Genomic DNA, 13,801 nt, shown 5'->3' with positions numbered 1-13,801 from the left:
GTCAAACAGTATATTAGCGTAGCATAACACTATTGTCTAAATAATTAATACTACTCTCAAAATTCCATGTTTCGATGTATCGAATGGTGTTGTGTTGCTCACGTCGCATACTACGTATGGTATAATCTATGGTAGTGCGCGCAACTGTTTGTAACTTTGTTTTCAGGGTTTAGAGGTTAGATAATACGTTGTGGTGGTATTTGTGTATGTTTGTTCTACAACATTAATCATTTAGCTGGAAATTTATTTACCAGTTTAAGTAAATTTTGGTGTAGTAATGCCACGCTACGAGTAGAATTTATACGTTATAGTGAAAATATGATACTTTAAACTGAAACCATTTTGCATGGTGAAGATACGATTTTTGGCGGGGACTTAAAAAAAATACGTTAAAGTGAAATATACTTTATAATGAGGTACGTTGTACCGGTATTCTACTGTATGTGTAAGTGTATACACATACAGTAAAACCCTGTTAAGAAGTTTTTCAAGGGACTGGATGCTTAAAACTTCTTAACAGGGAAAACTTCTTAAAAGGGAAAAGAAATTTTCAATGTCAAAATCGATTTTACTCAAATGACATGTACTGTATTCACACAAAAATACACTTATTATCATTGGCATGCTGGAATAACTAATGACATATTTGTTATCAGTAAATTGAATTATTAAAACTGTATTTAATTTAATAAGCACATTAAAATTAGTATCATCAAAACACTAGCAAAAAAAAGCAATAATAACATTTATTGATTTAAAAAATATAGGCAAATAATTCAAAGAAAGTAATAGCTGGCGGTATATGGTTTACTTTGTTTTCGTCAAGTGACTTGAATTGGAAAATTGGTGTACTGATGGAACAGCCTCTAGTCCCTGAGAATGCAAGCAGGTGATTGGTCGTGCGGCATGCGGCACAGGTTTCGAAGATCGTTGGCGTTTCTCATTCGTCAGTTAAGCCACGAATGGGAAAAATGTTCTGCAGGTGGAACAGCCTCTCAATCCTAACAAACGCAGGCATATGATTCGTCGAAATACACACAAGTAATAGCGTGTGGCGTGCGGCGCAGGTTTCGACGATTGTGCGCGTTTCTCATTTGTCACTCTAAACGGCGCACAGATAGAACAGCGTGTGGTGTGCGGCACAGGTTTTTCTATGGTCTTGTTCTGTTCAAATTAACTACCGTATTGGCCCGAATATAAGGCGACCTGCAGTTTCAGAAGGCCAAACAAATGTAAAAATAATTTTGGTAGAAATTAATGTGAAAACTCATTAGACATACGTTTTGTGTATACAGTTTTGCATTAATGTATACCGCATTTAACTTTCTGTTTCACTTATGCTACGTATTACTATTTAGTAGTGTGTTAAACGTAACAAAGTAAACAAATAATGAAGCTTGCCGGAAAAAAAAGAAGTGGCTAGCTGCCATGTTGAAGCATACGGCCATGAATAACTTTGGTGACGTGACCGCAAATATTTGTCCATATTACTCTCTGACAGAGTGTCTGTCCTATGAATTTTAAAGAATAATCTATGATAATTATGTTGTTTGAAAGTTTTTTACATAAATAAAGAGTGGTTTACTGTGAAATTATTAAAATAGCTTTTGAAGCAACGTACCAAATTCCTGTAAATATGGCGTCTTTGTGCGTGTTCGGCAATGTTCGTTTTACAACAAAGAAATATTGTGGAAAGATAGTTGGCAGCCGTGAATTTCCAAACATTACATCTGAAATGTTCTATACATTTTCTGTTTGTAAACGTAAACAATCGTTCTGAAAATAGCTGTGATATTTTAGTACAAATACTTCCGTTAAAAATCTGAAATTAAATTACCGTAAATGTTAACACGCGATTGTACATGTGTGATTTTCACATTTTGGTGAAAATGTCCAAATTTTTGACGGTTCCCGAGAATGTATTCGTAAAATCACTGCTTCGTTAAGCAAAGCCGTCTAGCATTGTTAGTGACAGCATCCTGCTATTGTACGGCTGGTTTCTTAGCGAGTAGCGGTTTGGGGGAGGGGGGGGGGAGGGTTAAATCAACTAAAAATTTCAGAAAACATCTATTACGACCCCCCCTCTATTACGACCCTATTCCTGGGAACCGTGAGGGGTCGTTTCAGAGAAGTTTGACTGTATGTCTTATGGAAAACTTTCCGTGTATCTTTTGGTTTTCTGCTTATTGCATGCACGAAGGCCGGAATATCGGCCGAGATGACGCGTCGGTCAGCTCCGACAGCGGGGCACTCACGCGGGCGCGGGCAGGACGCGCCACAGCACGGGCAGGCGGTGCGAGTGGCGGCGCAGGAAGTGCAGCACGCTGTCCTCCCAGCGCACCATCTTGCCCAGCACCAGCGACACGGGGATGGTGGGCAGGCCCACCAGCAGCACCAGGGGGTCCGTGGTCTCCATGGCCGCCAGCCCCTCCTTGTAGCCCGCCACCTGCCGCGCACAGTCCGTTCCCCCACTGCACAACACCTGGGCTGTCCACAGCTACAGAAGCTCAGGAACATCTTGTTCATGCCCTGAAGATCACAAAATTCTGGATAAACAATCCACAACTGAAATTACTGCAAACAATGTACCGTGTTTTAACCAAATATAATGTGATCCCAAACTTTTTGATTATGACTATGAAAAATACTCTAAAGGTTAAAAATCAAAATTCAAACACACAGAAATTAATAATTATTTAAATTAGTACATTTACACCATATTTACTAACGACTTTCCGGGTGCCGCTTTCTGTCCCACCTCTACTGGGCCTTTTTTTTTAAAGATAGTTGCAATTACAAGAAGAAAAAAAGAGTAGTTTTATGGCCGTAACTCGTAAGCCATTCGTCAGGAAGCAAAGAATGCTGCGATGTATGGGGGTACCCTGGGAGGATGTAAGAGGAGGGGGAGGGGTTAATTGGCTAGTAGCCATCAAGAAATTATTACGTATTACAGAAAATTCCTTATTACATCTTAACATGATGAAAAAACCCACAAGACTAGAAATAAATTTAATTTGGACTCTACTCGATTCAACCAAAAATAGGCAGAATCGTCCATACAATATTCTACTGTGAAATATTTGCATGATGTGTTTGTTGAACTTGTCAAATATGTAAAGAGTTGTTTTTTTTTTTTTTTTTTTTTTTTTTTTTTTTTAAATTGTCAAGTCTCATCCAGTAGAGTACTTTGAACTCAAATTTCGAGCAGTGTCAAGCTGAAGCTACTCCCTCAACTCGGCTGAGTTTTCGGGACGTTGGTTATCTATAAAAAAAGAAAATAGCATTTATAATTCATTGAAAATCAACAGTTATGTACATCCCTGAAAAAAATTCAAATTAAATGCTTCATCATACATTATATACAATTAGAGACTGATTATTTACAGCACACTAATGTGTACATTAAAAAATAAAACTTATAAAAAATATTAAAAGTGTTATGAATACCAAAACTTTAACAAATATTTAAAGTGTTATGAATTCCAAAAATTTAATACATATTTCAAAAGAAAAACAAGCATCACAGCTTTTTAGTACAACGAACTCAGTCGTATGTAGACTATGTAGTGCATAAACATTAAGATACAACGCTCATAAGTCTTTGCTACCCGGTGTAGACAAGAAAATGCACGTTGATTCTTTTTGTGTAACCTAAATATCGGAAATTTAAAATGGTACTATCGATTTGACGTAGCACCATAGTGTCGGCTGGTATCACTGTGTCAAAGTATTGCCAAGTTCCACCTCTAACGGAAACGTTGGAATCCTTGTCTCGCGATGTCAGACGACTAAACCAGCATCCCAGCCGAGACGCGAGCACGAGAGACGTACCTGCATGACGGTGATTGCTCCGAAGGTGACGGCCGTCCAGTAGAGCGAGCCCACCACGAAGCCCGCCGCCACGAACGGGCACACCCTGAACATCATGTTGTCAATGGCGTCCAGAACCGCCACCACCATGCCTGCCAACACGACACAACACATGCCATCTCTCCCTCCAGCAATGCCACATGCACACCTGGGACACACCCACTGCTAGAAGCTGTAGTCTGTAGAGACGAGAGTTTATGGATTTATTAGTCTAATTTCATTTTTAAAATACAGGATTTCAATGTTATTGTTTTTTATTTTTATAAAAACTGTTTTATAATACTTACTCCACCAAAATAGTGGTAAAATTTATTTGCGTCTAAAACAGATAGATTTAGAACAATAAAAATAAAAGCATGAGCATTTGTGGTTTAAAGTGATTCAACAAGAGAAAACAAATTAAGTTAATTTTTCTGATCCATGCACTTTGATACAAATTTTGTCCAGTAGACCAGGGTCGATAATTTTTGAAACCAAAAAAAATAATAGTAGGATGAAACCCGTTAAAAAAGGTCGAGAATATAACAAAAACAAAAGGAAAAATAATTTACGGGCAATCTGAGGTCGGGAAGTGGAAGGGGTGAGTTTTAAGGGTAAAAAAGGGTGTATCTCGATTTCCGGCAAAACTACAAGTCCTATGGAAAAAGATTAAATGACAAAGTTGTAGGTAATAAAGAGACCTACAACTTTTGTAATTAAACTTTTTTCACATAACCTAAAAATTTATGTGAAAAATTCAAATAATCAAGTTTTTTGTTTTTTATTTTTATCTTATGCAAAAAAAATTTTCTTTTTCACAAAATTTGGTGAAAACTTGCCTTTTTATGTCCTAAAGACACTGTAATTTTTTTGATTTGAAATATTTATTTTTTCACCTTATTTCGACTTAATATCGAAAAAACACCCTAATTTTCAATCGAAAATTCTCGCGTCAAAATATCAGCTTTTTAAAAAAAGTCGGAGAGTTTTTTGTTCGTTGATATCTCTTCTTTCTGATAATGTAAAAAAATATATACATTACTATGGTAAATGTTCTCAGAAAATGCGAAGAAAAGAAAAAAAAATTGAATCCGAAATTTTTTTAAATCACTATGTACAATTTTGAGCTATTTAGTATAATTTACACTTTAATTACTTGAAAAACGTAATATTCTATGTTACATTGATAAACAAAAAAATTACAAATCCATTAATAATAAAGATTGCAAGAAACATGCGAAAATAGTTGTTCTAAATATTAAAGATAGGTTATTAAAGGGGGAATTTCAATTAAAAAATGTGATTGCTGCAATTGTTTTGGTCAAAAAGTTGATTTGTTAAATTTTAATTAGATTTATGCCATAGAAAATCTCATAATATATGAATAGAAATGTAAATCGTAATATTGAATTTAGATACTTTATACTGATTATTATTATTCATAATAATATTTTAAAATGCATTAATCTTCTTATTTATAAATCTTATCTTGAACCCTAATCACTTATCCATTACTTTTTGTCTCTTCGGTGGCATTTCTTCATCGTTAGATTCGACAAACCTTCCCGATTCTAGTGGATCTTCGAAATCTTCAAGACCATCACCGTCTTCGTATCCAATATTATTTTTAGTCTGAATTGGTCCTTCATCCACAATTTCATCTGAATCACTAACTTCCTCATAGGTTTTTTCTTCCACATTGGTGCATTTTTCAGAACCATGACAATTTGAGAAAAAATTTGTGCATTTTAAGCCATGTTTTCGGCAGCCACATTTTAAACTGTTACATCCAGTTTCACAGCTGCAGCAAATAGTTTTGAGCAATATTTCCGGAATTAACTCCTTCTCTGTAAACTTGTCATAATCCCACGTTGATGTTGCTTCCAGCCCCAATCTGTTGCTGTCAGTTCGTTTCCTAGCCAAGTTTGAAGTTGATAATATGCCCTGTAACAATGTTATTCTGCTGCAACTTTTGTGGGTAACTCAGGTATATAAGTTATCTTAAAATAGCAATAAATAGGCATCTATGCACATAATTTAAAGAATATTCTACAACTTTCTCAAAATATTGTAGATGTCTTATTAAATATTAACTTATTTGGTTGTTAATTATAGTAGTACATTTCGATTTGTATTTTTTTGTTTATCAATGTAACATAGAATCTTACGTTTTTCAAGTAATTAAAGTGTAAATTTTACTAAATAGCTCAAAATTGTACATAGTGATTTTAAAAAAATTCGGATTCCAGTTTTTTTCTTTTCTTTGCATTTTCTGAGAACATTTACCATAGTAATGTATATATTTTTTTACATTATCAGAAAGAAGAGATATCAACGAACAAAAAACTCTCCGACTTTTTTTAAAAAGCTGATAATTTGACGCGAGAATTTTCGATTGAAAATTAGGGTGTTTTTTCGATATTAAGTCGAAATAAGGTGAAAAAATAAATATTTCAAATCAAAAAAATTACAGTGTCTTTAGGACATAAAAAGGCAAGTTTTCACCAAATTTCGTGACAAAGAAATTTTTTTTTGCATAAGATAAAAATAAAAAACCAAAAACTTGATTATTTGAATTTTTCACATAAATTTTTAGGTTATGTGAAAAAAGTTTAATTACAAAAGTTGTAGGTCTCTTTATTACCTACAACTTTGTCATTTAATCTTTTTCCATAGGACTTGTAGTTTTGCCGGAAATCGAGATTCACCGTTTTATACCCTTAAAAGCTCACCCCCTTCCACTTCCCGTCCTCAGATCGCCCGTAAATTATTTTTCCTTTCATTTTTGTTATATTCTCGACCTTTTTTAACGGGTTTCATCCTACTATTATTTTTTTTCACTTTTTACCATTTTCAATATTATCGACCCTGGTCTACAGGAATAGTGACAGACCTCAAATTTCAAACATTAAAAGATTACTTTTTTTTAATGCTTTGAATTAAGTTTTGGTTAAATGTTACTTAATACTATGATAGAACCTACATTTTGGTGCTACATATATGTGTTATTGACTTGAATTTCAGTGTTATACAGTGTTATGACATATTTTTATGTGTTATTTCAGTTTTATCGCAATTCACCATATAAGCTTGTCCCAACTAATTGACTTCTACCATAAACTCGATAAATTTTTGTTTGGCACACTAATATTCATGTCAGATTTTTTTTTATTTCTACTAAATAAACAGGTACTTGAATTATGGATAAACCAAGCAGCATTACAGTGAAAATATTGCTGAAAAGATTATGTGAACCAGCTAAATGAGTTTTCAGTCAAAACTTGGTTATGTGTTGATAAAACTAGATAACTTAAGTAACTGGAAAAAAAAACTGATGACGCTACAAGACTTTTTCATTCCGAGAAATTGAATGCAACGAAAGACCACAGCAGTTCATCTGTCTGGGTAGTTTATAGTTTCACTGACAATGATTATTGATCTAAAAGTAATAGTGCTCATTGTGCTTTGTGGTTAAACTTTTATTTTTCACTACAGCTATAATGTGCGCACGTAGTCGAACATTGGTATTGATAGCTCGCCGACTGCATGCGACACACACACTCTGTCTAGTTCTGAGTAAACTACACTTAATGGCCCACACTCTTTCGTGGTCAGTGTGTACTACGACGATAGTTGTGCGTCAGTTCTGGCTGACTTTCCGTTCACGGTTTTCCTTTTCCCATTAAAAGCTGAACAAAACATGGTTTTGTTGCATGACTCATTAACTTAAATTGTTGGCGAACTTTTGTGTACTCTTAATTTTTAAATAGACGTACTTTCCATGAAGAGATTTTGTTTTTATGAATAACTTTACCTCAACAAAAATGCTTTTTTTCACATAAAAAGTGGAACTCTACTTTTCGAACTCAATTTCAGTACAGAAACGTGCGACGATTGTGCGGTAAAACGCGGTATCCAAGCATCAGGAGTGCCTGCGTCCCAGTAAACCATGAGGGGCGGTGCCCGGAAACGCACCCATGTGCGGGAAGACTATGGTGTACGGGGTGTTGCACTGGGGACACGCCACCTGCCGGCCTGGGTTGCCCTTCTGCTTCTCGTCGACCCAGCGCTGGAGGCACGCCTGGTGTACCTGCGCACACACGCCCAGCTCAGCCCACCACCAGAACACTCACCAAGGCTCAAGCCAATGGAAAAAGGCAAACTGTAAAAGTTCCACATCACTAGTGACAAGATTGTGTGGTGAACTGCGATAACACCGCACAGCATGTCAATACAACCTTTGAATATATATACTGTATGGAAGTCGCCAGCCCAGGTTAAAATTTCTAATACGGTTTTGAGGTAGTTGGTTAATTCACCGCTGCAATCGCCACCATCTCTAGGGCATCGACTCGTGGTGGTCCCTAGCGGACAAGTGTCGAACTCTTCAAACACCCCCTTCCCCACCCTCCCGTTGAACGACCTCGAGCTGCAGTGAATGATGGATGAGGGGTGCGGGGAATGACAGCGGGCGACAGTGCTGCGCTCTAACGTGTAAATAACAACTAAGACGATACAGGGCGTTACGGCAGCGCACTGCAGCGGTGAAGTTTCCAAGCTGCTCATCATACGCTCCTGAAAAACGTAGAGTAAATCCTATACACTCGCGACTTCTATACAGTATATATATTCAAAGATACAACAAATGCATGTTAAAAACAAAATAACGCACAGAACTGCAAACCAAGAATTACAAAATTAATAAAAATATTTTAACCAAAACTCAATTCATATCAAAAAATACATATGTATTTTAATACACTAAATTCAATGAATGTGAATTATTTAGAATGGAGTATGTACTATAAAAAAAAATTAGAACAATTTTTTTTGCCTTCTTTTTCATACTGCAACTGCTCATTTATAACTAATTTTTTATATTAAAACATTGGTAAATTTTCAAACACACATATACTTGCTGTTATCTGTATTCCCAGTAGTTAATTATATTGTAAAAGAGCATCATGTATCAGTCAACATGACATTGTGTTGGTGAGGTCACTGTCATTTAACATTTAAGTGTCATATTTGTTTAAAAATGTGTTGTATTTATGAATAGAGAGTACACAAAAAATAAAACTATAAAATCTTGTCTCTGGTGATGCGAAACAATAATTACCATATTTTGGTGAAAAACATTACAAATGCTGGTGAATTACCTACAACAAAAATAAATAAAATAAAAATTCAAAAGATAGCAGTTTGCTCTCAAGAATCATGAAAACATTCAATTCACAAACACGAGCGAAGACAAAGAAAGTACGAAAACACAAAGGGGTCAGAATGGTGAATTCTCAGGACAGCCACAACTCCAACAGCAGTTCATGAACACAAGTTTAAATGTTTAAAATTGATGAATCATGGACAGAGGCACAACAATACAGTGAAACCTATTTATAAAAGCCCTGTTAATACAAAACTCTCATTAATACAAAGTGTTTTCACAGTCCCAAGAAATTACATAGGAGTTATAGTGCTAAGATATTTGTTTAATACAAACGTATGGTTATTATGTAATACAAAGTAGACAATTGCATGTAGGAAAGCATGGTTAGTACAAATATTCCAAAATAATTTAACAAAATAATGTAAAATTTTAATTAAAATAATACTGATGTTAAATCATTTAAAGTGTGATACGGGAGGAAATTTTTTTTTTGAGCCACAGTTGTAGCCATCCTGAAATTGTATTTACATTCCAAAATAAAGTAAACTTGGTGTAGTGTAAAACAGTGTGCAAGTTTTTTTATTTAATTTTGATTTAAAAATTATATAAAAATTGTGATTACTTTTTGTAATAAATCTGTTAATACAAACCTTGTAACATTGCAAGACCCTGCCCTCCCCAATTTTTACAAGAAATTTTTAAAAAAGAATAAATATTATGGTTTCTTAGCATTGCAGTAGATCAGCTGATTATATCTTTCAAGGTCTACTGACCTAGTTTTTAATACTTCTATTTTATTATTGATGATATTCATGTATTTCATTTTGATCTTTAAGTATTTGATTTTGAACAGCCTCTTAACTACAATTTTATTGGTTTTCACTTTGCAGGCTTGATTACAATTTATGAAGGTGTGAATTTCAGTGTTTTATTGCAGTTCAGTATTTTATTACATTTAAATGTTCCTTTTATTATAATTATAATAATTTTACGTGTGTTTTATATTGGTTTTAAGACAGTGAATATTGTGGGTAGAGAGAAAGAAAGATGTGCGGCAACACAGCAGCGCTGAAAGACAATTTATTGCATTCTGTGTAAGAGAGAGACAGACGTTAGCCCAGACCATAAGAATATCTGAGGGGAATTTAAGAATTCTGTGTGAAATTATAAAGAGAGTTGTAGATGTGGGAGAAGGACGGAGACATGTGACCGAGCAAGGGGAATCACTAAATAGTAATTGTACGAATAAATGTAGCCAATCATAAGGCAGTATTTGGGGTAAGTCCCCAGCCAACTGAAATTCTCTTAGTGCTTTGTGCTGCGCTGTGTTTCATCAGTCGTTCGAGGGCTGGACCAAGATGTCGCGGCATCTCGAAGGTTCGGTTATTGTATTGTCAAGTTAAGAATAAATTGCAAATCTTGTGTTAAAACACTTATATTTCAGTTACATTACTAACAGTAGCGAACTATAATAATTAACAGAGTTTTATGTCCCATTACATGCAGCAGTCGTCGGGACATTTTTTTCAAGTATGTGTTTGTGCAAGGAACAGTCATAGTCTTAATCTCATTATTGCAAAGTGACAAAATTATGGTGTCCTCGGTTTTGTATTGCTGAGGTTCGACGGTACTGTTCCGAACGTTCAGCGGGGAATCGTGCGCAGTTACATGTGACGGGTATCGAACATACCCATTTGGTTGTCCCTCGACAATTGCAGGGCTGCACCCAGGACGCTGTGTCGTTGTCCTCCTCTGTCGCGAAGCAGATCCAGCAGTGGTGCCTGCGGAACAGTTTACTCCTCTGACAGAACGCTTGCACGGGTCACTTTTCCCTTCACTTTCAAAAGATTTCTCTCCGCAACGAAAATAACTTTAAGAAAATATATGCAGGCTGTCTAGAAATACCTTGTGAACAAATTTCAAAAATTATTAACACCTTTTAATACAACTATCTTACAACTAGGTCAAATCAATATTTTCAAAACGGATGGATATATCATTCTAAAATTTTATATTTTTGTTAGTCTCTATGGAGGTAACATCTGTGCAAAATTTCATAAAAATCTGAGATTGTGAGGTACAAATTTTATTAAAAGTGTGTTGATTTGACATGAAATGACACAACTATCTTATATCACAGGATTTTTTTTTTAATATATGTACATATTAAGCAAAATTAAACATTATACAAAATACATCTAATATTAGCAAACATGTGCCAATTTTTTTCATGAATTAAAACATATCAGAGATAATTTCCACATAAGTCAAACTAATCATTATTTATGCTTCATTTGTAACTATAATACTGAAGTTTGGTGCTGAAAAACAAAATGCAAATTAGCAAATGCCTGCTCGGAATTTAAGTATAGTAAGTTCCAGCACAGCCATTGTTCATTTCGGGACTCTTTAATGACTTTTGTGACCAGTTCTTCAGTTTCGTTACTTTTCCCTGACTTTCGCGACCTGAAAACACCCTGATATAGCAAAGAATTACCAATTATTATCACTTGAACATTGTACTGCAACATGTTTGTTTTGACAGTTTAATTATTTATTATTATTTACGATTTATTTTATTTTTGTTTGCTCTATGTATAATATTATTTATTTTCAGAAACGGCAATATTTGGTTATGTATGTCTATGGAAAAGTGATTCTTTGGATTTTTACCGGACTATTTGAACGAGGTATTGTTGATACCCCTCTAAGGACTAATGGACTTGAAAACTGTAAACGGTAAAATTAACGCCGTAAATTTATAATGTAAATTATAATTTCAATATTTATGTATTTGAATTTTAAGTGAAATTTTGTTATCCGCGCAATTGTTGCGTTCGGAGTTTACGTTTTCGGTAAGAAATTAGGTAACTGAAACGGTCCTTTTGGCCAATCACGGGCCACCATTTAAAAGTGAGTCTTACTGGTTATTTTGAGGAAACTAGTAAGAAGGAGAGTTCTACAATGGCCAGCTGAATGAGCGGCAACTTCGTGACGTCGGCGAATTTAAATCCTGAAAATTAGCTATCTAGCATCAGGCATCCCGGATAGTGGATGATAATTATGAACCATTAGGGAGTTCAGAACATTTAAATAGGATTTATCTAAAAAGATAAATATCATAGGAGTGATTAACGTGAGTAATAAAAGTGCCCAGATTTTTTGTGCCCTAATCTTATGCACGAATCACGAAACTCCCGTTTTTACGTCACATCGTCGCCGAAACTTATTATAAACATTGATTTCATGAATTAAATTGACTTTATAGAGGATTTAAATAATACTTGGACATAAATTTTACGAATTTACACATTAATTAACAGACTCAGTGGTCCTATAGATGAGAGGCTCTGAGCTCTGCCGATGATTTTGAACCTATCTAGCCGAGGTAATTTGATTTAAGTTCCCTAAAAACTTTAATTAAAAACTGTGTAGTGTCAACGAACCCGAATTAAGACTTTTGAAAATATTTAAGTGTGCGCAACATAACTCCTGGTAATTGAACTTTTATTGAATTACTATGATGTCACCGTTAAGTTAGGTTGTTGTTTTGGATATGAATAGTAATTAATTATATTAATAAGATTAAAATCTTTCAAATCATTTTTTTTTTACATTGGAAATAAAATAATTCTATATTTTTTTTTATTCAAAGTGTTGTGTTGTGTTATTTGTAATTCCACCTACTCCAGTGTATATTTATGTATGTTCCAAATCAATCAAGTAACACCTGACTGTGACTTACCTTATATCAACATTACCAGTGAAGAGTCACAAAATTAAGAAATCTCATTTATTACACAGTTTTATTCAGCCCAACGTTTTAGTGTGTGTGTGGGGCCTAAACTATTAGAAGGTAGCTCCACATACTAATTTGGCTACCCCTAGTGGGGCCTGAGTAGTAAGGAAGTTCCCCCACAGACTAATTTGGAGCCCATACGGTGGGGCCGATTTTGAGGTTAAGGGACACCTCAACATTTTTGTGTGTAAATTCTGTACCAGCCAAGTACTGAGTGCAAGTGCACTATTTGTGTAAAATATTATCTGGTCAATTGTTTCATTGCACACTATTATGGCAGACGAACAAAACAAATACTTTCTTAGAGAAAGATCACGAAGTGTAGGTGAGGAGTATGCTACTGCACAAACCTCAAGCAGTGAGTCGAATCCTTCATCATCTGCAGGGAATTCGCCTGTAGTCACCTGTGAGGAGAGGTTAGGGCGGCCCACATCTCCCCTAATCATAGAGCAGGCAAACGTGAATGACACTGTCATCCACACAGCTACACCCCAGGACAGTAATCCTACAACACCACCAGTGACACTAGAGTCACTGATGAAGATTCTGCTGCAAAACAACGCAGAAATGAAACAAAACAACACCAATCTTACTGCTGAATTGAAGACTGAGCTGGAACGTAACAATACTAATCTTACTGCTAAGTTAGATCAAACCAGTGACAGCATCAGGAATCTCGAGCATAGCATCGAGGTTAGACTCGCACAACAACACGAGGAGATCCAACAGATAGCCGAACAGGTCTCCCAGTACAACTGCAGGGTAGATGGGTTGGAATCCCACGTCACGTCCCTGAGGAACATGATGGCCAACGAGCACCGAGGGCAGGCCAACGCCAGGGAAGAGGTGCGTGAGCACATCCAACACCTGGAGAGCAGGCTCAGCGATATTGAGGTGGCCACAGCTACGCTGAGGGACAGGTTTGAAAATCTATCTGTCCAACCGAGCCCTACAGCTGCATCAGCTGGTAGTATAGGCCAGGCCCA

The 13,801-nt window shown here is 35.6% G+C and overlaps 1 protein-coding gene across 5 annotated transcripts in view; it reads right to left on the bottom strand.

The window, feature by feature from the left end:
• LOC134538967 (E3 ubiquitin-protein ligase MARCHF5) overlaps positions 1 to 13,801 on the bottom strand; it is a 43,490-nt gene that overhangs the window by 18,677 nt on the left and 11,012 nt on the right. For all 5 annotated transcript variants that reach the window (XM_063380607.1, XM_063380609.1, XM_063380608.1 and 2 more), the window contains exons 3-6: positions 10,707 to 10,797; positions 7,825 to 7,939; positions 3,832 to 3,962; positions 2,256 to 2,446 (exon numbers count right to left, since the gene is read on the bottom strand). In XM_063380607.1, coding sequence (XP_063236677.1) covers positions 2,256 to 2,446; positions 3,832 to 3,962; positions 7,825 to 7,939; positions 10,707 to 10,797 — 528 coding nt within the window. The remainder of the gene's footprint in view (positions 1 to 2,255; positions 2,447 to 3,831; positions 3,963 to 7,824; positions 7,940 to 10,706; positions 10,798 to 13,801) is intronic.

Source organism: Bacillus rossius, chromosome 14 (assembly GCF_032445375.1).
Source record: "Bacillus rossius redtenbacheri isolate Brsri chromosome 14, Brsri_v3, whole genome shotgun sequence".
NCBI classification, from domain to species: domain Eukaryota; kingdom Metazoa; phylum Arthropoda; class Insecta; order Phasmatodea; family Bacillidae; genus Bacillus; species Bacillus rossius.
The sequence above is the reverse complement of the archived record's forward strand: the minus strand, read 5'-3'. Positions and strand labels throughout refer to the sequence as shown.